The sequence below is a fragment of the Pseudorasbora parva genome, chromosome 21 (assembly GCF_024679245.1).
Source record: "Pseudorasbora parva isolate DD20220531a chromosome 21, ASM2467924v1, whole genome shotgun sequence".
NCBI classification, from domain to species: Eukaryota; Metazoa; Chordata; class Actinopteri; order Cypriniformes; family Gobionidae; genus Pseudorasbora; species Pseudorasbora parva.
In genome coordinates this window covers 302,501-328,148 of record NC_090192.1, presented here as the reverse complement: position 1 = coordinate 328,148, position 25,648 = coordinate 302,501, and the positions used below count along the sequence as shown (strand labels likewise).

The 25,648-nt window shown below is 41.5% G+C and overlaps 1 protein-coding gene across 13 annotated transcripts in view; it reads right to left on the bottom strand.

Annotated features, from left to right (window-relative positions):
- Positions 1–25,648, bottom strand: part of shisa6 (shisa family member 6) — a 163,530-nt gene that overhangs the window by 31,443 nt on the left and 106,439 nt on the right. For 6 of the 13 annotated variants that reach the window (XM_067430729.1, XM_067430728.1, XM_067430734.1 and 3 more), the window contains 4 exons: positions 12,820–12,858; positions 2,923–2,985; positions 763–783; positions 77–229 (listed from right to left, as the gene is read on the bottom strand). In XM_067430729.1, coding sequence (XP_067286830.1) covers positions 77–229; positions 763–783; positions 2,923–2,985; positions 12,820–12,858 — 276 coding nt within the window. The remainder of the gene's footprint in view (positions 1–76; positions 230–762; positions 784–2,922; positions 2,986–12,819; positions 12,859–25,648) is intronic. The other 7 variants (XM_067430732.1, XM_067430739.1, XM_067430738.1 and 4 more) reach the window with 5 other exon arrangements.

The following is a 25,648-nucleotide window of genomic DNA, read 5'->3' as shown; positions in this document are numbered from 1 at the left end:
GGATGAAGTGTTTGAGAGGCCTGAACCGACTAGAGGAAGATCATTAGCAGAGCGGAGACATTAGACTGGCACGTACTTAGTCTCTTGAGTGAGGAGTATTTGTTGAGGTCAGCTTTCACGGCCGATTCGTAGGAAGGGGGGAGATGAGAGAGACTCTGGAAGGAGCGAGAGAAGGACAGATCGTATGGCTCGGTCTGAGACGTGAGGATGCTGTTCATCCGGGTGCTTTCTGCGGGCAAGACAAAACAGACCATCGCATCTTTAACTGGGCACAGTCAAAATCACAAACTCAACACACTCGACATGTTGGAAGACATTGCTGTGGGATGATGGGAAGTCAAGGACCGGGATATAGTGGCTCTAAAAAGACAAGAGTCACAGCGTCGCGGACCAATCAGCCGTCCCGTTGGGTATGGTGAATGATGATGCCATGTGATGTGTGTGTCGACCCCTCGTGCCCGTCACGCCAGGCCGAGGATCAGGCCCGGTTTATAAATAGAGCCGCGACCAGCGCAGCAGAATGAGACCCAACAACACTCCAGGGACGGACGGATGGACGGTGGGAGATACAGAGGACGAGCAACGTTCACACAACTGCATTTGCACTTGCTCAGTTCATGCATTGGGGTTCAGCTGTTGGTGGAGTGGGAAGTGGAAAACATTCATCTTCATTGGAGGAAGAGGGAGGAGGAGGAGGAGGAGGAGGAGGAGGAGGAGGAAGAGGAAAGAGAGAGAATCAATGAGGTTGCAAAGATAACTTACCGTGCCTTAGAGATCTGTGAGCTGGTCAATTCAAGGGAAAAAGAACGCAGTTCAATAACAGCACTATGTGGAGAGAGCAAATGAAATAGAGTTGGGGACGGGATGCTTCGGGTTCAGAGCTCTAATGATGGAGGGTCGTGAAATGGCTTTGGGCTTTTTTTCGGAGTGACTATTTGCACCAGCTGTAGAGAACAATGCCGGACTGCGAGAGGGCTTTCACACTTACAGTATGAGGATTGATATGATGGCCGGGTGTGTGTGTGTGTGTGTGTGTGTGTGTCTGTGTGTGTCCCTCTCAATCCGGCTTCATCTACCAACCAAACACGATTCACACACAGATCTGATGTGTCACTGATGTTTGCAGGCAGGCACACATTAAGGGGGTTAGCGAGGCCCATGGGTGTTTTAAAGAGGGTCTATATTGATGAACAATTTGTTGTTTATGTGGATATTTAAGGAAAAAATAGTAAATTCAGTTTAACAGCATTGAGTTCAAGAAGTTAAACTGTAACTGAACTGTGCACATTTTGACACTTAAATTAGTAATGGGTCAAACGGGTTTGCAAACCAACCTGAATCCGCTTGAGTGAGTTTGGACCGCTCTCTCAGTAGCAGTGTTTACAGATTTGCAGAAAACCCTTGAGATATTTAGGCTACTAAATGTCAATAAAAAAAATATTGTGAAATGACTGTTTCCATTTACCGCTGTTATGCGACTAAAACATTTGTTTCCTCTCATGATAATGCATTCCAAAAAGTATGCAGCGTATGTTGGTAAGTTTATGTACATCCCTGCACCGCAATAGCCATTATTTCTAATGGAAGGAGATATACGGGCCTGTTATCCAAGCATTAACACAAATGAAAAGAGTGAAATGTTTGAATTTGCAGCACTTCTTTATTTTGGCTTTGAATTTCATTTGTTAGAAATATGAAGAAATACATTTTAGAAATGAAGGCTGTGTTTGTCTGGAGTGAGTGCATGCAAAATTATCCATTCCCTGAATCAACGGCCTCTGTTATTATAGTTTATAATGAAGTCTTCTTATCTGTAAGGCTTAAAATGTTGGAGTACTGTGAGTTAAACCCGATGTCATAAAGGAAAATATCCATCAGATTGCGCCGATGCCTTCATCCGCCATGGGTTAAAGAAAACGTAGCCTATTTAATTAGGCTATGTTTAAATATTGGCCTATAATATATATATATATATATATATATTTTTTTTTTTTTTTTTTTTTTTCATATGTAGATTATGAAGAGTGAGCAGCATGAGTATGATAGGCTATAGGCCTACATAAGATGCGCATATGTCTGGAGACATTGAGTATTGTTTTGAATAAAAGTCTTTCTTTAAAGTGAATTTTGTTTAGTTTTTCAGTGATTTTACTCTGAGTAATATCCAAATCTTTGTATTTAAGGCACTTTTTGCGTTTCTTTGCCTCTTCATGACAGATTGCTTCCTGAACTCCTCAGTTTGGATAAAAGCGTCTGCTAAATGCAGTGTAAATGTAAATGTAAAACTGTAAATGTAGCATATGTTACTAGATAAAATGTGTCTTAAAGAGCCACACAAGCCCTTCTGAACCGCAGCAGGACCGGATCATCACATGCGGTGAATAGGCTGCTCTGCTTTATTATATCAGCACAGATCCGTCGGGAGCCTTTAAAGCTGTGGGGTGTGAGAGATCCACCAACCCCAGTCAGACTAACACGCTTCACTGGGATTTCATCAGTGCTAACGAGACGCTTCGGCCATCGGTGTGATCGCTAACTCAAATCAAGGGGTTTTCGGTAACACGTCACAATACGGGTGCGCTAATATTCATTAATGAATGCTTAACTAATGCACAGATAATGATGAGTTAATGTCTGACTGATGAACAACTAACACTTCTGACTTTACTTGTCGAGGGCTGATGTTGCTGATGCAGTAATCATTAATAAATGTGTTAGTTCTTCATCAGTCAGACATTAACTCATCATTATCTGGGCATTAGTTATCATTCATTCATGAATATTAGCGCAGCCGTATTGAAATGATGATGATGATGATGATGGTCAATGCTATTGAGCTGTCCAGTTGATCTTGTAGGCATGCAAACACAGACGCTCCGTGTGTTCCTGTGAGATGGGCTTAGATGAGGAACACGTCCTTACCACTTTTAGGCGTTCGTGTTGGGCTACCGAGACCGAGGTGGTTGTAATTATGTTGATGAGCTCCTGCAGAAAAAACAATGACAGGTCTGATTGGGTTTCAGAATAAAGGCAAGCATGCTCGACTATAATCCAGAGCGTGTGGGAAAAATGGCCTTTAGCGAAAATCACATTAATAACCACTGCAGACTCGACAAGGCCAAGAGAATGCGGACAGGAACATGAGCTCGATTCATATTTCATCACAGCATTAATGAATGAGCGGATCCTCGTTCACTGCTATAAGCGCTTCACTCTACAAGCGCTTCTTCTGCTGAACGACAGCAGTGTGTGTGTGTGTGTGTGTGTGTGTGTGTGTGTGTGTGTGTGTGTGTGTGTGTGTGTGTGTGTGTGTGTGTGTGTGTGTGTGTGATCATTAGAGCGTCGGTCCACATGCGTTTGGCCAGAAACATTACACACATTACAAAACAAGATCAGCAACAAACAATGCATGTACAATCAACACTAGTGGCCACACAGTAATTATCATCTTAAGTTCATGAAAAAATTAAAATGTTTATTATTATTATTTAATATTTATTCAATTAAACTCATTTACACAGTGTTTGCACAAAATCACAGGCAAAATCCATTGACAGGGAACTGTACATTTTTAAAAGGACACTTGGCAAAATTACCACTTTCGTTAATCGTCGGCACACACACACACACACACACACACACACACACACTTCAGTTAACATTCTGCTTCTCTGCAGCTGTGGGCGAGTGTTATAGTGATGCATCGGCCATTGGATGTGTTTGTGTGTGTGTGTGTGTGTGTGTGTGTGTGTGTGTGTGTGTGTGTGTGTGTGTGTGTGTGTGTGTGTGTGTGTGTGTGTGTGTGTGTGTGTGTGTGTGTGTCCTCTAATGAGCCGCTCAGATCAGTGTGATTTAACACATTTTTTATGGTTCAGATACAATACTATTTTGAGTTTCTATTTATTAAACCAATTTCCTTTATTGAATCAACTAAATGTTTTTATTTCAATAAACTCAACATTAAGGCAACCAGGTTACTTACTTTTTTAAGTTAAACCAACATTAAAAAATGCACAGTGTAATAATGTGCACAACAAACCTGTGAGTTCGATTAAGGCAGAAAACTAAATTAACTATGATGGAAACATTTTTCCTGAATAAATCCTTCGGTAGGCAACAAAACACGCGCAGGACTTTTCCTCAGAATGTGATTGGTGACTGGACCTCACCCCGCCCCTAACAGCCATAACACGCCTACATGTGGAGGTGGGTTTGAAGTTAGCATAAATAAAAATCAAATTAAACTCGAGAAATAGCGTCAGGTCAAGTCAAGTTGAATAATTTTACTTACCATTGAATGATAGCTAGGCAAAAAATAACAGTGATGAAAATCTTTACTTTCTCACCTGAAATCTAACTTTTGGTCATAAAATCTACAAATGTGCTCAGAGTCGCATCAGTTTCTCCTGCGAGATCTAAAGGAAGATGCGATCACTGCAAAAAAGAGAAGCTCTCCTTACTCAGTATTTTAGTCTCGTTTCTAGTCCAAATATAGAAATGTTCTTACATTAAGAAAGGGTTAGTTAAACAAGTACAAATTATCGTCTTGTTTTGGGGAAAAAAAACTCAAAATGAAGAGAGTTTTTGCTTAAAATAAGATAAATGATCTGCCAATGGGGTGAGAAAAATAATCTTAATTCTGTTCAGGACGGAAACAAGAAACAAGATTTCAATCAGAAATCAGATTATTTCCTCACCCCATTGGCAGATCATTTGGCCTGTTTTAAGCAAAAACTCTCTTCATTTAGATTTTATTCTCAGCAAAACAAGGAAAAATATCTTATGTCATTTTACTGATCTAGTAAATGCATCTTGATTTAAGAATATTTAGACATTTGGACTGGAAACGAGACAGAATGACTGAGTAAGAAGAGCGTGTTTGCAGTGTAAAGGTGAGGAGCGCTCAGCAGGCGTTAGTTATTCTGTATGTTCCTCTTTACTCCAGCATTAGCACATTAACAGTAGAAGGGTCCGTCGGATGATTTATCTACAGCTTTTGATTAAAGTTAGAAGGAGACGAGGCCCATATCGGCTCAGGTCCAGAACATCCACAGCGGCGCTGATGAGAGCCAGAACTCTAATTAATAAAAGCCTCGTCCAGTTCAATGATCCGGCTTTAATCTGGAGACCAATTAGCTGCTTTTGAGAAGGCGTTTAGTTGAAGTGTGTCTGCGCTAACGAAGAGTTTCCGCACATCGCAGCTCTTTACACACACATCAAACTCAATCTGAATTAAAGCTGCAAGCTGCATTTATCGGGGTTCAACCATTTAGGCCTTTAAGCAGTTAAAATCATTTGCATTTAAAGGTGCACTATGCAGCTTTCCGTCCACTGGAGGGCGCCTATTCAAAACAAATGCGTAGTTTGATGATGCAAAGTGTGAGCGCAGCATCTTGGGAGATGTGGTCTTCACCTCACAGCCGGTGGAAAATAGGACTCGAGCAGAAATCACGTTCATGGACGCGGTTATTAACGTTACTGTAGTGAAGCAGAGCAGGACGAGTGTTGAGGAGCTGAGCACGACCGCTGGAGCGATTGGTTATTAACGTTACTGTAGAGAAGCAGAGCAGGAGCGAGTGTTGAGGAGCTGAGCACGACCGCTGGAGCGATTGGTTATTAACGTTACTGTAGAGAAGCAGAGCAGGAGCGAGTGTTGAGGAGCTGAGCACGACCGCTGGAGTGATTGGTTATTAACGTTACTGTAGTGAAGCAGAGCAGGACGAGTGTTGAGGAGCTGAGCACGACCGCTGGAGCGATTGGTTATTAACGTTACTGTAGTGAAGCAGAGCAGGACGAGTGTTGAGGAGCTGAGCACGACCGCTGGAGTGATTGGTTATTAACGTTACTGTAGTGAAGCAGAGCAGGACGAGTGTTGAGGAGCTGAGCACGACCGCTGGAGCGATTGGTTATTAACGTTACTGTAGAGAAGCAGAGCAGGAGCGAGTGTTGAGGAGCTGAGCACGGCCGCTGGAGCGATTGGTTATTAACGTTACTGTAGTGAAGCAGAGCAGGACGAGTGTTGAGGAGCTGAGCACGACCGCTGGAGCGATTGGTTATTAACGTTACTGTAGAGAAGCAGAGCAGGAGCGAGTGTTGAGGAGCTGAGCACGGCCGCTGGAGCGATTGGTTATTAACGTTACTGTAGAGAAGCAGAGCAGGAGCGAGTGTTGTGGAGCTGAGCACGACCGCTGGAGCGATTGGTTATTAACGTTACTGTAGAGAAGCAGAGCAGGAGCGAGTGTTGAGGAGCTGAGCACGGCCGCTGGAGTGATTGGTTATTAACGTTACTGTAGAGAAGCAGAGCAGGAGCGAGTGTTGAGGAGCTGAGCACGACCGCTGGAGCGATTGGTTATTAACGTTACTGTAGTCTAAAGCAGAGCAGGACCGAGTGTTGAGGAGCTGAGCACGGCCGCTGGAGCGATTGGTTATTAACGTTACTGTAGTGAAGCAGAGCAGGACCGAGTGTTGAGGAGCTGAGCACGGCCGCTGGAGCGATTGGTTATTAACGTTACTGTAGTCTAAAGCAGAGCAGGACCGAGTGTTGAGGAGCTGAGCACGGCCGCTGGAGCGATTGGTTATTAACGTTACTGTAGTGAAGCAGAGCAGGACCGAGTGTTGAGGAGCTGAGCACGGCCGCTGGAGTGATTGGTTATTAACGTTACTGTAGAGAAGCAGAGCAGGACCGAGTGTTGAGGAGCTGAGCACGGCCGCTGGAGCGATTGGTTATTAACGTTACTGTAGTCTAAAGCAGAGCAGGACCGAGTGTTGAGGAGCTGAGCACGGCCGCTGGAGCGATTGGTTATTAACGTTACTGTAGTGAAGCAGAGCAGGACCGAGTGTTGAGGAGCTGAGCACGGCCGCTGGAGTGATTGGTTATTAACGTTACTGTAGAGAAGCAGAGCAGGAGCGAGTGTTGTGGAGCTGAGCACGGCTGCTGGAGCGATTGGTTATTACCGTTACTGTAGTGAAGCAGAGCAGGACCAAGTGTTGTGGAGCTGAGCACAGCTGCTGGAGCGATTGGTTATTAACGTTACTGTAGTGAAGCAGAGCAGGACCGAGTGTTGAGGAGCTGAGCACGGCCGCTGGAGTGATTGGTTATTAACGTTACTGTAGTGAAGCAGAGCAGGACCGAGTGTTGAGGAGCTGAGCACGGCTGCTGGAGCGATTGGTTATTACCGTTACTGTAGTGAAGCAGAGCAGGACGAGTGTTGAGGAGCTGAGCACGGCCGCTGGAGTGATTGGTTATTAACGTTACTGTAGAGAAGCAGAGCAGGACGAGTGTTGAGGAGCTGAGCACGGCTGCTGGAGCGATTGGTTATTAACGTTACTGTAGTGAAGCAGAGCAGGACCGAGTGTTGAGGAGCTGAGCACGGCTGCTGGAGCGATTGGTTATTACCGTTACTGTAGTGAAGCAGAGCAGGACGAGTGTTGAGGAGCTGAGCACGGCCGCTGGAGTGATTGGTTATTAACGTTACTGTAGAGAAGCAGAGCAGGACCGAGTGTTGAGGAGCTGAGCACGGCCGCTGGAGCGATTGGTTATTAACGTTACTGTAGTGAAGCAGAGCAGGGCCGAGTGTTGAGGAGCTGAGCACGGCCGCTGGAGCGATTGGTTATTAACGTTACTGTAGTGAAGCAGAGCAGGACCGAGTGTTGAGGAGCTGAGCACGGCTGCTGGAGCGATTGGTTATTAACGTTACTGTAGTGAAGCAGAGATGGAGCGAGTGTTGTGGTGCTGAGCACGGCCGCTGGAGTGATTGGTAAACACACACACGGCTCGCGAACACCGGGACTTTTATTATGACGGGACGAGACACATTCGCCGGGAGCATGCACTGATCCGCTCTTCCTTGTTAATAAGTTATACTAACTTATATTTTGGAGTTTTTGGACTAAACTAATAATATTTAGTCAAGATTACTTGAGTTGTTTAAGTAAAGACAACATTAGGGTTTACAGTGTGCTAGGAGTAAAGCGCTCCTGCCAAGTAAAACCCGAAGCCGAGGGTAGCGCAGACATGACGCCATCGACACGCGACTCCCTCAGACGCTATGCTGACACGTCCCGGTCCTCAGTTAAAATAGCAATTCTCTCACAATTTACAAATAGTTTTAAAACATTTGGGATATTGTAAGTACTCAACTGAGCTAAATTTATAACACCGGCCTGGTGGTTTTTGGATATTTTACTGCAAAAATACTACAAAGTGCACATTTAAGGCCTTTAAACAGTAAAATAATTAAAACAGAGCTCAGATGAAATGTAGTGATAAATTGACAAAATGTGATCTTAAGTGTTACAATAGTGACTTAATAAAGTCTAAATATTATTTTAACAACAAAATTACTATTTTAACCAGCAGGTGGCAGTAGAGGGTAAGTAATTGGCTCACTTTCATTTTTAAAGTTTTTGTTTTTGGTTTCAAAGTACATTTTCCATGTTAAGTCTATTAAACATGCTTACACACACACACACACACACACACACACACACACACACACACACACACACACACACACACACACACACACACACACACACACACACACACACACACACACACACACACACAGAGTTTTGTCTGCTTTGTGACCACAGTAAATAACCACTAACCCCTTGAATAGCTTAGAGAAAGCTGATGATCCCAGAGTTACGGTTGTCTTGAGCCGTCCGGCGCGCTGACGGTGTGGACGCTTTTAGAAGTCACAAGCCGTGCATCATTTTTAATATCCACCCGCTTGGTGATGAAATTTACTTTGTATGAATCAGACCCGCAAATGTTGTTGATTTGGCCTTTTGGAAGCGCCGGCCGTGCCTACAGCTGACGAATCGCCCGCTTCACATCTAATATAACCTGACAACAACAACACCCGTCCAGTTTGCATAGTAATGACCAGATGGCCAAGCAATGATTCAGCCGTATGACATTTCTCTCACTTTTCCTCCAGAGAATGAAATATATCCACATCCTCAGAAGAAGAGGCTTTTGTGATCGCATTTACACAGGAACTGTAATTCATTAGACATTAGAGATGGTCAAAAGAAGAAGAAGAAGAGTCTCTTCTGCTCATTAATCTGATCATAACTCCAGTGTAATATTCCTCCAGTGTAGATCATCTGCTCTCTGTGTGAATATACAGTAAAGTGTGATTTATTCCTGAGTTTATCATCATTACTCCAGTCTTCAGCGTCACATGATCCTTCACTAATCATTCTCACATGAGGATCTGATCATCAACACACACTTATGACCACAAAACCAGTCGTAAGCTCTAAAAACGAATCCTCATGAAATGAACCCTTTCCATTGATGTGTGGTTTGTTATGATGAGACAATATTTGGCCGAGATGTGACTATTTGAACATCTGAGGGTGCCGGGAAATCTAAAATATTGAGAAAATCTCCTTTAAAGTTGTCCAAATGAAGTCCTTGGCAATGCATATTACTACTAATAATACATATACTTACGGTAAGACATTTATTTCATATCTTCATGGAACTTGATCTTAACATCCTAATGATTTCTGGCATGAAATGAAAAATCGGTCATTTTGATTATTTGATGAATATCAATCTTCAAAATAACAGAATTGATCTGAATTAGAAGCTTTTGCAACATTACACTACTGTACAAAATATTTGCCTCAGTATTTTTATTTTTTTATTTTTTATTTTTGGAAAATAACTTAAAGAAATGGAAACATTTACACTGCAGAAAAACTGCTCTTCTTACTCAGTATTTTTGTCTTGTTTCTAGTCCAAACATCTAAACATTACTAGACAAACAAAAGTAATTGTCTTGTTTTGGGAAAAATAACTCAAAATGAAGAGAGTTTTTGCTTTAAATAAAGTTAACAAAGATGAAGAAGTACTGCTCATGGTTAGTTCATGTTAGTTAATACCCTAACCCTAACCCTAATGTTAACTAATGACCATTATTCTAAAGTGTAATCATACGAGTTTCACGATGTAACCGCACCACTGAGCAAACCCACTGAAATATCTCTTGTAGAGATTTGGTTGACTCTGTGGTCAGAGATGGTCTGGATATATCCAGTCTTACTAATCTGCCTCTGAAAACAACACCACACGTCTAATGAGATGCAAACATTTATTATTTATGAAGATTATTACATATGGTGGCTTCTCTTATGTGTCTTAGTTTATCAAAGTGACGATTATGCATAATGTATTCGCTAATGTTTTATGCGATATTGCACTTTTGTGCATAACATTCACAACTACACGCTAAAAATTCTGGGTAAAAAACAACCCAATGTTGGGTCAAATATGGACTAACCCAGCTATTGGTTTGTTTTAAGCAAATATTTAAACCAACCACAGAATTCAAACAACCCAATTGCTGCGTTAGTCCTTATTTGACCCAACATTGGGTTAAAACAACACAGCATTTTTGAATAGTGTATAGATGGAAGCTAGTGAAGACTGGAGGAATGATGATAAACTCAGCTCTGATCACAGGAATAAATCACACGTTACTGTATATTCACACAGGAGGAATATTACACTGCTTTACTGAGTTATGAGCAGATTAATGAGCAGAGGTTTACAATATCATACCGATCAAAAACATTTGAACGACAATTGGTTATTTGGTCATTTATATTTAATAGTTAATCACACATTTAATGAATCCGTTTAACCCTTTGTTGAAGTTATGCCCGTTCATAATCTACTAGAGATAGGTTAGTTAATAATTCCAGAGAAAGTCAGAATAGATCAAATGTAACTATTTATTATCAGTCAGATAAACGTATAATGCCAATTACATAATCAATTAAAAAATAATCCATACATAACATAAAATACTGCAAAAACATGCTCTTCTTATTAAGTATTTTTTTCTTGTTTCCAGTCTAAATATCTAAATATTCTTGAATTAAGATGCATTTACTAGATCAGTGAAACGACAAGAGATTTTTTGTTTGTTTGTTTTGTTGAGAATCAAATCTAAATGAAGAGAGTTTTTGCTTAAAACGGGCCAAATGATCTGCCAATGGGGTGAGGAAGAAGAGCATGTATTGCAGTGAACCTGACTCCTGATTTTAGACCAAATCTGAAATGTATTCCAGGAAGCAGCGAGTAAACAAGGTCATGTGGGAAGGTGTGTGTGAACATCTGTGCGCCTCGAGACGCTGCCAAACCTCAGGTCACACACATCTGGCTTCCCATGAGGTCCTAAAAGGACCGGCGGAGAGAGAAGAGCGGACTAATGAGGGACCGAAGGGAGGGAGACGCCGAGGACTTCCAGATTTTGACAAAGCCGGAGCGAGAGCCACTGGGGTTTGGCATTTAACCACTGACAGAAACGGTTAACATTTAAAAGTGAAATGTCACAGAACTCCTGCATGTTCGAGATCGGGATTTGGTGTGTGTCATTTTCATCACACTGCAAAAAATGCTCTTCTTACTCAGTATTTTTGTCTTGTTTCTAGTCCAAACATCGAAACATTCTTAAAACAAGAAGTATTTACTAGACAAGCAAAAGTATTTGTCTTGTTTTGGGGAAAAATAACTCAAAATGAAGAGAGTTTTTGCTAAAATAAGATAAATAATCTGCCAATGGGGTGAGAAAAATAATCTTGTTTTCTGTTTGAATTAAGATTATTTTTCTCACCCCATTGGCAGATTATTTATCTTATTTTAAGCAAAAACCCTTTGTGTGTGTGTGTGTGTGTGTGTGTGTGCGTGCATGCGTGCGTGCGTGCGTGCGTGCGTGTGTGTGTGTAATTTTTTCCTGAAACAAGACTCTCTTTTTTTTTACTTGTCTGGTAAATGTTTCTTAATGTAAGAATTTTTTTGAAATTTTGACTAGAAACGAGACAAAAATACTGAGTAAGAAAAGCACTGTGTATCAGGTGAACAGTGTGAGAATATCAGATGTGTATCAGTGTATTGGATCCGTGCATTCGGCCTTAAAGTGACAGCAGCTTTGTAACTTTTCTACAAGTATTTAAATGAGTTTAAGTTAGTCGTCTGCTAGTGTGTCAGATGGAGCGTCACTGACTGGCTTAAACCATGATGGCATAATGTGCATTTATACAACTATAATACAATAATGCGGCCACATAAAGAAGGACATTTACTTTTGATACTTAAGTACTTTTGAAAACAAATACTTCTGTACTTTTACTCCAGTAAAAATCTGTTTTTACAACTTTCACTTGTAACGGAGTAATATTGGACCAGCAGTACTTTACTCCAGTAATGAAGTTGTGTATTTGTCCAGCTCTGAACATTGTGCTCTTGCTTTTAAAGAGCCGAACACATTCTGATAGAGTGAGTCTCCGGGGATGAGATGGAAAAGCACTGGATCATTTAGCAAAATCACAGTCATTTCATGGACACTGACCCACACACACTCGCTCCATGCTAAACAGCAAAGCTTTTCAAATGTGCTTTATTCAGGACAGCAAGAATAACACATGTACAGACACTGATGTCGGATTGCACATACCCGGCTCGGAGACAGGAGGAGGGCTTCCCTTCATCATCATCATCATCATCATCATCAGCACGTCGCCCGCAGAGATAAGCACAGATTTTTCTGATGTCTTCTTTAATTAATAAGAAGTAACATCATTCAAAACTGTCTTTATCCCTGCGCTAGCATGTGTGGAGAAGGCAGGAAGGAGGAAGAGTCCAGAGGAAAAAAAGACACTATAGGGGTGCAGGAGAAGAATGCCATCTAATCATGACTTACACAGACACACACTTCCACCACGAACACAGACACACAGAGGCCGAGGGGAGAAACACATACACACACACACACACACACATCTGAACAGCGTTCCTACCATGGTGACTCTGAGAGCGAACCGGCCATTGCTTCTCCCCTGGAAGACACAACCATGCAGAGGAACAGTGAGTGAGAGCGAGAGATCATCACACACACACAAACACACACACACACACACACACACACACACACACACACACCTGGTTCACTATCTTTGTGGGGACTCTGTGTAATGGTTTTCATAACATACAAACTGTACATTCTTTCCCCCTACACTGCCCCTAAACCTACCCATCACACACACACACACACACACACACACACACACACACACACACACACACACACACACACACACACATTATTCGCTTCTTCTGCCAACAATGGCTCTAGTCAATCATCGGCCAGAGAAAGCGCTGTGAACATGAATAACAGTGAATAACTCTGGAGGAAACAAAAGCAAGCATTCGTAAGAAACATCCTTCACTTTTAGACACGAAACGTTTATGAGTGAGACGCTTTTATTGTTCGGATTGTCTGCAGAAATTCAGTTTCTGACTGCGTTCTGTCATCTGGATGCGATACACACAAAAATAGAAAAAAAAAAAAAAAAGAAAAGCTCCTTATTTAGTATTGTTGTCTCGTTTCCAGTCCAAATATCTAAATATTCTTATTTCTGTTTGGGACGGAAACAAGACTTCAGTCAGAAATCAGATTATTTCTCTCACCCCATTGGCAGATCATTTGGCCTGTTTTAAGCAAAAACTCTCTTCATTTAGATTTGATTTTCAACAAAACAAGAAAAAAGACAAAATTATGAAGTACGAAGAGCATTTTCTGCAGTGTATGTCTGACTCGGGAGACCTTGGGAGATCGGCGTCAGAAGACAGACGAGGAGATGAAAAGATGCTATGAAGTTGCATGACTTTGATCCATCATTATTGATTACATATCAGCTTTTTTCACCCATCATCCTCAGTTCCTGGAAGAACAGCTGACTTTGACTGACCTTCTGCGTCGGCCGTCACTTTATTCTGGGAATACCGCGAGAGCAACTCTTCATTGTGTGTTATGTAGATGAGTTAGATGCTCTGTTAGGTGTGAAAGCACAATCTGTCACTGACAGAACTGCTACGCCATGCAAGCACTGCCATTAATAAAGACTAATTCTGCTGCTTTACTAGCTTACGCATCATTTTTGGGACTTTTGTCCATTAAGTGTACATAATACACACACACACACACACACACACACACACACACACACACACACACACACGTGTTAATCTTGAGTATCTATGGAGTCGTGTTGATCCTTCATATCTCACACGAGTCTTTAGTTTATCATATTTATAAAAGACCGATACACTGAACCGATTCTTTCAGAAAACAGCCGAGTCTGTGGAGGCGGAGCTAAAGACACACACAAACGCACACACACACACACACACAGGAAACATTCTGCATTTTTACCTTCTCACTAAAACTCCTCCTGTGTGATTTATAAGCCTTTTGTAAAGTGGGGCCATGGGTAATGTCCTCATATTTCACCCTCTCCTGTAATACCTGTGTCATACCCATGGCATTACACACATTTGTGTCCTCATATGTCACAAAAACATGCCCACACACACACACACACACACACACACACACACACACACACACACACACACACACACACACACACACACACACACACACACACACACACACACACACACACACACACACACACACGTGCATCAGTAACCAAGCCCAGTTTAAAGAAACGCAGCTTGTTATTTACGAGTGTCTTTGTCTCTGCACCGCCGTCCTAAGCATCTGACATCAGCACTCGCAGTGAAAGCACTCGGGTGGCGTAATAACTCACATTAATTACAGGAGCGCGGAGACACACTCCATTAGCATATTAACTAATCAATCGATCGGCGTATCCGGCTCTCTGCACCTGTCTAACGGAGGAGAAGCTTATATTATATATGATATTATATGTTCTTCTGCTCAGGTCTCAGGGGTTTAATCGTCAATCACAGCCGCTTCTATCCGGCCTGATCCAGAATAAACCCCAGCCGTTTAATTGGGCTCGTTTGAGTACAGAGCAGATCTGAGATATGAATCCATGTAGATTTTGTTTGCAGAAATGTTTTCCTTTTTTAATGAATATGTGCATGTCAATAGAGTGTGACGATCTGAAGCTCATCTGAAAGGAACAAACTGGCTTCATTAATCCGTATTTTGGGTGAACATGTGTGGCGATAGAAGCTCTTTCCACAAACAGGGCCTGGAATCCTCTCAGAATCAAGGAATTTTGTCTCAAATTTAATCACGGTAATAAACAGAAAATAAAATATACATAATAATCTAAGACTAGTTACTTTGCAGCTACACTGCAAAAAAAGCTCTTCTTACTCAGTATTTTTGTCTTGTTTCTAGTCCAAATATCTAAACATTCTTACTTTAAGAAACATTTACTAGACAAGTAAAAGTAATTGTCTTGTTTTGGGGAAAAATAACTCAAAATGAAGAGAGTTTTTGCTTAAAATAAGATAAATAATCTGCCAATGGGGTGAGAAAAATAATCTTGTTTTCTGTTTGAATTAAGATTATTTTTCTCACCCCATTGGCAGATTATTTATCTTATTTTAAGCAAAAACTCTCTTCATTTTGAGTTATTTTTTCCTAAAGCAAGACACCATCGGTGCTCGAGCCCTAATAACAGCTGGTAAGAAACAGAAAGTACTGCGGCATCACCACTGATTATTTGTATACTGTACAACGGTCTAATAAATGTAGAATATGATGCACTGGGTGATAGAGATAAAGAACTCAGTCATTATTTCCCAGTTTATTATCCCAGTGAAGCGGCTTTGACACCATCTCTGTCGTATGTGGGGATAAAGCTGACTCGACTATGATGAAGCTTATGCATGGGAAGAGCCAGAAGCTCAGCGCAATGTGAGATCGCAATCAAATGTGGAAAAGTGTGTGTTTTAGATTCCAGGAATCAGAGGCTTTGGGATGATCACAACAATCCCTCTGATGTATACCTGACGCACTTCTCATGAGGACACACACACACACACACACACACACACACACACACACAGCCCCTAAACCTACCCATCACACACACACACAGCCCCTAAACCTACCCATCACACACACATACACAGACACAGCCCCTAAACCTACCCATCACACACACACACACAGCCCCTAAACCTACCCATCACACACACACACACAGCCCCTAAACCTACCCATCACACACACACAGCCCCTAAACCTACCCATCACACACACACTGCCCCTAAACCTACCCATCACACACACACACACACACACACACACACACACACACACACACACACACACACACACAGCGCCTAAACCTACCCATCACACACAATCATTAGAAAAAACTGATGAGGAAACACACTGACAATTCTGTAAACAAAAGGCATGTCTACAGCCTTCTCTCTCTCTCTCTCTCTCTCTGTCTCTCTCTCTCTCTCTCTCTCTCTCTCTCTCTCTCTCTCTCTCTCTCTTCAAAGCTGCTGTAAAGTCAGATAAAGCATAAACAGGAAGTCAACACAACAACTGAGATAATGAAAACAATAACTACTCTGAGCGGAAATTAAAATAATAAATTGCAGTACATTTGGATTCTTTTATTAATTATTACTCATATAATAGTTAAATATACAACACGCTCTGACTCTCTAAAGGCTGTAATGTATTGTTCATGAAGAATGAGTCAGACCGAGGCGTCATATGCAGAAATAATGGAGAGTTATTTTGAATTTCTAACATTGATTGGGTTCTTCGTCACTAGTTCTGCAGCATCAGATGGTTAGTCAAGACTGCATTTCAACATATCTCATGAAAGCAATAAAATCTGGCGATGCATTTCCTAACTTTGCTCCAGCGTGGAAACCGTGAAGGCGTTTACCAGAACGAGTCCTTCGAGCCGCTGGTCAGTCAATAAGATTTTCAACACAAAAACCTGCAGCCGTTTGGCAAACTCAGTGTATATAAAACTCAATAAATAAACCTTCACATCGTATTATTAATCTGATGATGAAAAGATATGTCTTAACCCACTTTTTAAAAATATGAATGCTTGGAGCTTCATTCACTTCATTAGGTAGAGAATGCCAAAACATTTGGAGCCTAATGGCTAAAAGAAGAACCGCCATATCGTTTATGAACTACTGTATATTGCTGACATGTTCACAAATCCTTGTGGTCCAAATCAAGTCAAGTCTCAAGTATTTGATTTCCAAGTCAAGTCAAGTCAAGTCAAGTCAAGTCAAGTCAAGTCAAGTCAAGTCAAGTCAAGTCAAGTCTTTGAGGTCCAAGTCAAGTCAAGTCTCAAGTCTTTGAGGTCAAAGTCAAGTCAAGTCTCAAGTCTTTGAGGTCAAAGTCAAGTCAAGTCTCAAGTCTTTGATTTCCAAGTCAAGTCAAGCCAAGTCAAGTCAAGTCTTAAGTCTTTGAGGTCCAAGTCAAGTCAAGTCTCAAGTCTTTGAGGTCAAAGTCAAGTCAAGTCTCAAGTCTTTGAGGTCCAAGTCAAGTCAAGTCAAGTCAAGTCAAGTCAAGTCAAGTCAAGTCAAGTCAAGTCAAGTCAAGTCAAGTCTCAAGTCTTAAGTCTTTGAGGTCCAAGTCAAGTCGAGTCTCAAGTCTCAAGTCTTTGAGGTCCAAGTTAAGTCAAGACTCAAGTCTCATGTCTTTGAGGTCCAATTCAAGTCAAGTCAAGTCTTTGAGGTCCAAGTCAAGTCAAGTCTCAAGTCTCATGTCTTTGAGGTCCAATTCAAGTCAAGTCAAGTCAAGTCAAGTCAAGTCCAGTCAAGTCAAGTCAAGTCAAGTCAAGTCAAGTCTCAAGTCTCAAGTATTTGAGGTCCAAGTCAAGTTAAGTCAATTCCAGTCAAGTCTTTGAGGTCCAAGTCAAGTCAAGTCTCAAGTCTTTGAGGTCAAAGTCAAGTCAAGTCTCAAGTCTTTGAGGTCAAAGTCAAGTCAAGTCTCAAGTATTTGAGGTCCAAGTCAAGTCAAGTCAAGTCAAGTCAAGTCAAGTCTTTGAGGTCCAAGTCAAGTCAAGTCTCAAGTCTTTGAGGTCAAAGTCAAGTCAAGTCTCAAGTCTCATGTCTTTGAGGTCCAATTCAAGTCAAGTCAAGTCAAGTCAAGTCTCAAGTCTCAAGTATTTGAGGTCCAAGTCAAGTCAAGTCAAGTCAAGTCAAGTCAAGTCAAGTCAAGTCAAGTCAAGTCAAGTCAAGTCAAGTCAAGTCTTTGAGGTCCAAGTCAAGTCAAGTCTCAAGTCTTTGAGGTCAAAGTCAAGTCAACTCTCAAGTCTTTGAGGTCAAAGTCAAGTCAAGTCTCAAGTATTTGAGGTCCAAGTCAAGTCAAGTCAAGTCAAGTCAAGTCTCAAGTATTTGAGGTCAAAGTCAAGTCAAGTCAAGTCAAGTCAAGTCTCAAGTCTCAAGTATTTGAGGTCCAAGTCAAGTCAAGTCAATTCCAGTCAAGTCTTTGAGGTCCAAGTCAAGTCTCAAGTCTTTGAGGTCAAAGTCAAGTCAAGTCAAGTCAAGTCAAGTCTCAAGTCTTTGAGGTCAAAGTCAAGTCAAGTCTCAAGTATTTGAGGTCCAAGTCAAGTCAAGTCAAGTCAAGTCAAGTCTTTGAGGTCCAAGTCAAGTCAAGTCTCAAGTCTTTGAGGTCAAAGTCAAGTCAAGTCTCAAGTCTCATGTCTTTGAGGTCCAATTCAAGTCAAGTCAAGTCAAGTCCAGTCAAGTCAAGTCAAGTCTCAAGTCTCAAGTATTTGAGGTCCAAGTCAAGTCAAGTCAAGTCAAGTCAAGTCAAGTCAAGTCTCAAGTCTCAAGTACTTGAGGTCCAAGTCAAGTCAAGTCAAGTCAAGTCAAGTCAAGTCAAGTCAAGTCAATTCAAGTCAAGTCAAGTCTCAAGTCTCAAGTATTTGAGGTCCAAGTCAAGTCAAGTCAAGTCAAGTCAAGTCAAGTCAAGTCAAGTCAAGTCAAGTCTCAAGTCTCAAGTATTTGAGGTCCAAGTCAAGTCAAGTCAAGTCAAGTCAAGTCAAGTCAAGTCAAGTCAAGTCAAATCTCAAGTCTCAAGTATTTGAGGTCCAAGTCAAGTCAAGTCAAGTCAAGTCAAGTCTCAAGTCTCAAGTATTTGAGGTCCAAGTCAAGTCAAGTCAAGTCAAGTCAAGTCTCAAGTCTCAAGTCTCAAGTATTTGAGGTCCAATTCAAGTCAAGTCAAGTCAAGTCAAGTCAAGTCTCAAGTCTCAAGTATTTGAGGTCCAAGTCAAGTCAAGTCAAGTCAAGTCAAGTCAAGTCAAGTCAAGTCAAGTCAAATCTCAAGTCTTTGAGGTCCAAGTTAAGTCTCTTGTGTTTCCACCTCTGGTATGTTGTGACAGAAGATTAGGGCTAGTGGACTTCAAACTACGATTTGGAACATATCTTGACAGACAGTCTGAAATGTATAGAAGTGCCAGATAACAGTGTTTTATAAACCAATAAAAGAACATTATGATATATGCTATATTTTTTTATGTATTCTTTATTTGACAGGGACAGTGGACAATAAAATATCCCCCCAACATAAGCTACACAGCTAAATTTCATCTGTTGTCCCGATAACATGTCATACAACATGTCATATAGCCCATAACACGCTCTCACATATTTATTTTTAGCATTGTTGAGAGGAGTAAAATGTATATGTGTGGTTTCAACAACCAGATGCATTTAGACTTGGGATGCGGCCCAGACCACCTCCTAAAGTGGCTTTTAGTGTATTTGCTCTAAATGGTCCTGTTCTGTGCCCAGACTTCAGCTCTGTACGTTCGGGAAGCGTGTTTGTATACAAAACTGAGGATGCAGTGCATCGTGATATTGAACTGACTGAATGGAAGAACCATGAGACTGGTGTAGGTTCACACCCTTAAGCCCTATTAGGACGGTATTAGTTTCTCGTGGGGTCGTAAGGTATTTTCATCATTTACAGCGGCTAGTGTGTGATTTTATTGCCATCCGAATGCAGAATCTCAGTGATTTCTCCCACCACCCACGTAAAAATCCCCGGCCAAATTACCTACTGTTTTTAGACAAAAACCAAGGTCGAGTGGTAATTTAATCGCCGTCCGAATCCACATTTCTGAGTTTTAAAGAAAATATTGCTTCAAAATTAACTGTTTATATCCTTTTTGACCCCTGCGGAGCACCGTATCTTTACACTTCGCTGTATTCGGATGCATTTTAAAGATCTAAAGCCTACACTTTTATTACTGAAATGCTGGAAAGTATTTACAAGAATAATCTTTCATCACCACTCAAAAGAGAAAGAAAAAACAACAAAATGTAAACATTTGAAATGAGGCAGCAGTAATTAACGTTATATAGAATAAATAAGTAGTATTGTATTAACTCATTTCCACATTTTTAAAAACTACATCTTCCTTTTTTTATATAATTAATAATTTCCTATTATTAAATTAAATATGATTTTATTATTATTATTCCAAGCATATGACATTTTTACAGCAGACAATCATTAAACTGAGCATGTGAGCAAGTTCCAAGGTGCTCAGGATCACAAATCTCGCCGGGAATAAATCTCCATCCGAATGCACGAGTTTATCACGGAGGTGCATGCAAATGTATTTTACAGACGTCCACATGAGAAACAATTACTGTCCGAACAGGGCTTTAGACTCAGCCGAGAAACACCACCAACCAGAGCTTCTGGAGGCACGCTTACCGCCAGCATAATGAGCACCAGGATACGTGAACAAATATCATTACTTTCACATACTGAGATTGGGACGCAAAATTGCAAAATCCTCAAATAAATCATAATGAGCTCAAAGGCCGAGAGCAACAGGGAGAATCTATGAAATTAATCTTCAAGACACTGGAGGTAATTTGTTTTGAAAGGCGCAATCTAAGTCAGAGAGCGGAGCACGAGAGATAATAAGATTGTGATAGTGCGCGCTGTAAATAAATACATCTGGACAAGCTCACGACTGTGGAAGAAGGGCTGAAAGATGAGAGGCTTTTGCTGAAAAGGCCTTTTGTGTGAGAAACACCTGCTGCTTCAGTCACACACACATACATACGTCACACACCACAGCATTCAGACACACACTTACATCTTTTACTTCATTCACAAAAAGGATTCATTAAGTTGTACATCTGGGCATGTTGGCTAAATGTGCATTATAGTATTGCCAGCATTAAATAAAGATACACCGATCAGGCATAACAGTTTGACCACTTTCCTAATATTGTGTTGGTCCTCCTTTTGCTGACCCGTTGAGGTGTGCTTTGGCACCAAGATATGAGCAGCAGATCCTTTAAGTCCTGTAAGTGGCGAGGTGGATCGGACGTGTTTGTTCAGCTCATCCCACAGATGCTCGATTGGATTGAGATCTGGGGAATCTGGAGGCAGAGTCGACGCCTCAAACTGGTCGTTGTGCTCCTCAAACCATTCCTGAAGCATTTGTGCTTTGTGTCAGGAGCATTATCCTGCTGGAAGAGCCACAGCCGCCAGAATACCGTTTCCATCAAAGGCTGAACATGGTCTCAGCAATGCTTAGGTAGGGGGAGCGTGTCAAAGGAACATCCACATGAATGGAGGACCCAAGGTTTCCCAGCAAGGTTTTTTGTTGGTGCTTTCGGCGGGGTCAGGGGTCAGAGGTCACCCTGACTGGTCCATACGCCTCAAACTGAGCTGCTCTGTGTATTGTGCCAGCTTTCTATCAGAACCAGCATTAACTTCTGGAGCAGTTTGAGCTCCAGTAGCTGGTCTGTTTGATCGGACCCCACGGGCCAGCCTTCGCTCCCCCACGGTCATCAATGAGCCTTGGCGCCCATGACCCTGTGGCCGGTTCTCCACTGGTCCTTCCTTGGAGCACTTTTGATAGATACTGACCACTGCAGACCGGGAACAGCCCACAAGAGCTGCAGTTCTGGAGATGCTCTGACCCAGTCGTCTAGCCGTCACAATCTGGCCAAACTCACTCAAATCCTTACGCTTGCCCATTTCTCCTGCTTCACACACATCAACTCTGAGGACGAAATGTTCACTTGCTGCCTAATACTGTATAACCCTGTCAGTGGTCATAATGTTATGCATGTTCGGTGTACATTGAACAGTGGGATTTCCATTATTGGTAGCTAGACAACATGATTGATCTAATGTGAGATGAGAACTGATGATGACATCACTATTATACAGAGCTGAACTCGTTCTGTAATTGATGATCTGTGCACAGTTATTGAACCGTCTTAGCCTCATTAATTATGTTACACTGCAAAAACTGCTCTTCTTACTCAGTATCTTTGTCTTGTTTCTAGTCAAAACATCGAAAAATTCTTAAAACAAGAAGTATTTACTAGACAAGCAAAAGTAATTGTCTTGTTTTGGGGGAAAATAACTCAAAATGAAGAGAGTTTTTGCTTAAAATAAGATTAATAATCTGCCAATGGGGTGAGAAAAATAATCTTGTTTTCTGTTTGAATTAAGATTATTTTTCTCACCCCATTGGCAGATTATTTATCTTATTTTAAGCAAAAACTCTCTTCATTTTGAGTTATTTTTACCAAAACTGTAGATATTTTGACTAGAAACACTAGTTGGGGAAGTTATTCAACTAAATATACAAATAACATTAATGAGGTCTTATTTAATTCTATAAACTATAATACTGATCTGCCAGCATTGTCTCTCTCTGATAACTTAAAATAAGCTGATAACATCACTGTTTACTCCAGAACGACTGTACAGCCCAATCTAATTCTGCTGCAGTATTGTCCTGTTTAACACTGAAGCTGCTCTGACACAATCGCCGCTGGAGAAGAGCGATAGAAATAAAGATGACTTGACATTTAGAAAGGGAGAGTAAAAGTCTATAGACCCCGTTTATATATCGCCCTTTAGGAACCGATTGTGATGCACGGTGAAACTTCATTAGAATAAATCCGACTCGCTCTATTAACGCATCGGGTGACGGTGGACGGAAGTCTTGCCCTGGGAGGATTCTTCATGTTTAAGGAAGGGTTCGATGCGTGTGCTCATCACCATAAACAGTCCAGACTTGGAAGAAACTTCTCCTGGAAGTTTGGGTCTGGCCCTCTCCCTCGGGCTCCTGCTCGCCCATGCGTGGCGGACTTCACTGGCTTTAATTAAATGTTTTCATGCTTGCCTACACTCCTGGATCTCACACACAAATCTGGCTCGGTGAAACTCGAGGGCTGCAGATTCTGACGGAGCGATCGCAGGATCTCGCGCTCTGAGCCGTTCATCAGAAGGTTAATGTAATTATATTAAATGATAATTGCACTTGTACTGTTCCGTCTCCAGGAGATGAGCTCGAGATACGTGTTCGGCATTCACACTGAAACCAGATCATGCATTACGCTTAATGTGCCAATGATAGCATTTACATTGCATGGGTTAAGGGGATAGTTCTCCGAGGATAAATGAGCCTGATGTTTCTCTGCTGACCCCCAGGGCATCAACATGTAGGTGTGTGTGTTTCTTCAGGAGAACACAAATGAAGATTTTTAACTCAACCGCTGCTGTGTGTCGGTCATATAATGATGGGAATGGGGAACAATTATATGAGAGCAAAACAAACACACGCTTAGACAACACACACACACACACACACCCTGCTGCTGGTGACGACACACTGATGTCTTAAGACAGGAACCGATCGGTTTCTGTGAGAAACACAACAGTATTTGTGTTATTTTACCTCATATCAGACGAATCTCATCTAGTGTTCTCATCCGCTGTTACTGCCGTCTGGTGAGGTCAAGCTGGCGCGATCATAGATACACTCTAAAAAATGCTGGGTTAAAAACCACCCAAGTTGGGTTGAAAATGCACTAACCCAACAATTGGGTTGTTTTAACCATATGGTTGAGTTGTTTTAACCCAGCAATTGGGTTGTCTTAAGCATCATTTAACCCAACCGCTGGGTTAAAACAACTCAACCATATGCTTCATTTGACCGATCCGCGCAGGCACTAATGAGGCATCTATAATATCGTAATAGCGGATGAGAACACTAGATGAGATTCGCCTGATATGAGGTAAAAATAACACAAATACTGTTGTGTTTCTCACATAAGACATCAATGTGTCGTCACGAGCAGCAGGTTTTTCTTCATCTTTTCTAAGTATGTTTTTTTTTTTACTCTCATAGAGTTGTTACCCATTCACATCATTATACGACTGACACACAGCAATGGCTGAGTTAAAAATCTCTCAAATATATCGTAATAGCGGATGGGAACACTAGATGAGATTCGTCTGATATGAGGTAAAATATCATAAATACTGTTGTGTTTCTCTCAGAAACCGATCGGTTCGTGTCTTCAGACATCAGTGTGTCGTCACGAGCAGCAGGGTGTGTGTGTGTGTGTTGTCTAAGCGTGTGTTTGTTTTGCTCTCCTAGAATTGTTCCCCATTCACATCATTATATGACCGACACACAGCAGCGGTTGAGTTAAACATCTTCATTAGTGTTCTCCAGAAGAAACACACACACCTACGTGTTGGATGGTCAGCAGATAAACATCACAGACTCATTATACTCGGTGAACTATCCCCTTAACGTTCTTCTAACTCACTGGAAATGAATCTTGTTTTCCTTAATTGTGCTTTACTGATTCCTCTCATTATTAGAGCTTGTTTAGTCATTATTCATAATAACTCTGGCCCGCAGCTTCAAAGCGCTGTGAAAAACAGGGAAAAAAATGTTTCACAACATTTTGATGTCTGTACCTGTGATCACACACATTGGGTGCGCGGTTGCCACTCTCAGAGGGAGGCCGGATCCGTTCCAGAGGATTTAAAAGGAGTCAGACACAATATTAATAACAATATTAATAACTGCAGTCACAGGAAGCTCATCAGCGGAGGCTGAGACGTGATGCAAGCATTAAACTCAACTCTCTCCATCTCATGAGGAAGAGAAGCGTACGACCGCTCTGTTCAACTCACCGAGAATGCTAAGAGCTAGCCACACAACGTTTGGCACATTTAGATTTGCTCTGCAGTCATCTGGCAAAGAGTCCATTCAAGACCATTTCTAATCCGCTGACATCGCGGCACCAATCAGAAACGCTGCTTTACACGATGAAGACAGCACAGCGACGGTGAAGCAGATTCTGTTCATTACTAAGATGATCATCACTCGTTCACTGCAAAAAAACTCCTCTAACTCAGTCATGTTGTCTCGTTTCCAGTCGAAATATCTCACAATTCTTAAATCAAGATGCATTTACTAGATCAGTAAAACCACATGAGATATTTCCTTGTTTTCTTAAAAGTAAAATCTAAATGAAGAGAGTTTTTGCTTAAAACGATCATTTGCAAAATAATCTGCCAATGGGGTGAGAGAAATAATCTTATTTCTGATTTAAATCTTGTTTCTTGTTTCCGTCCCGAACAGAAATAAGATTATTTCTCTCACCCCATTGGCAGATCCTCACACTACATCTGCTAGTCATGTAAAAACTGTGAATAAATAACTAGCGTAGCTATCCTTAAGTCCTGTAAATGTTCTAACACATCTGAAATGACAGAATTTGAATAAAGTTTGTGAGACAGTTTTCCAAAGACTCATCAATATTATTTTATTTTCTAAATATTGCAAATGGCGTTCGAATCGCAATACAGACGCCTTACAGCGGCGGCGAGAGCGATCAGAGCTCGATGGTTTCTGATCGACCGTCAATCTGAGATGTTTCAGTCGCTCTGAGGTGAGATTAGGGTTTCCAAATTTTGCACAAATGTTGCCAGAGTGGCGATGGACACTATTATCAGATATTATCAGATTTCTACAGCAACCGCAAAAGTCGTCAGAAGCCATT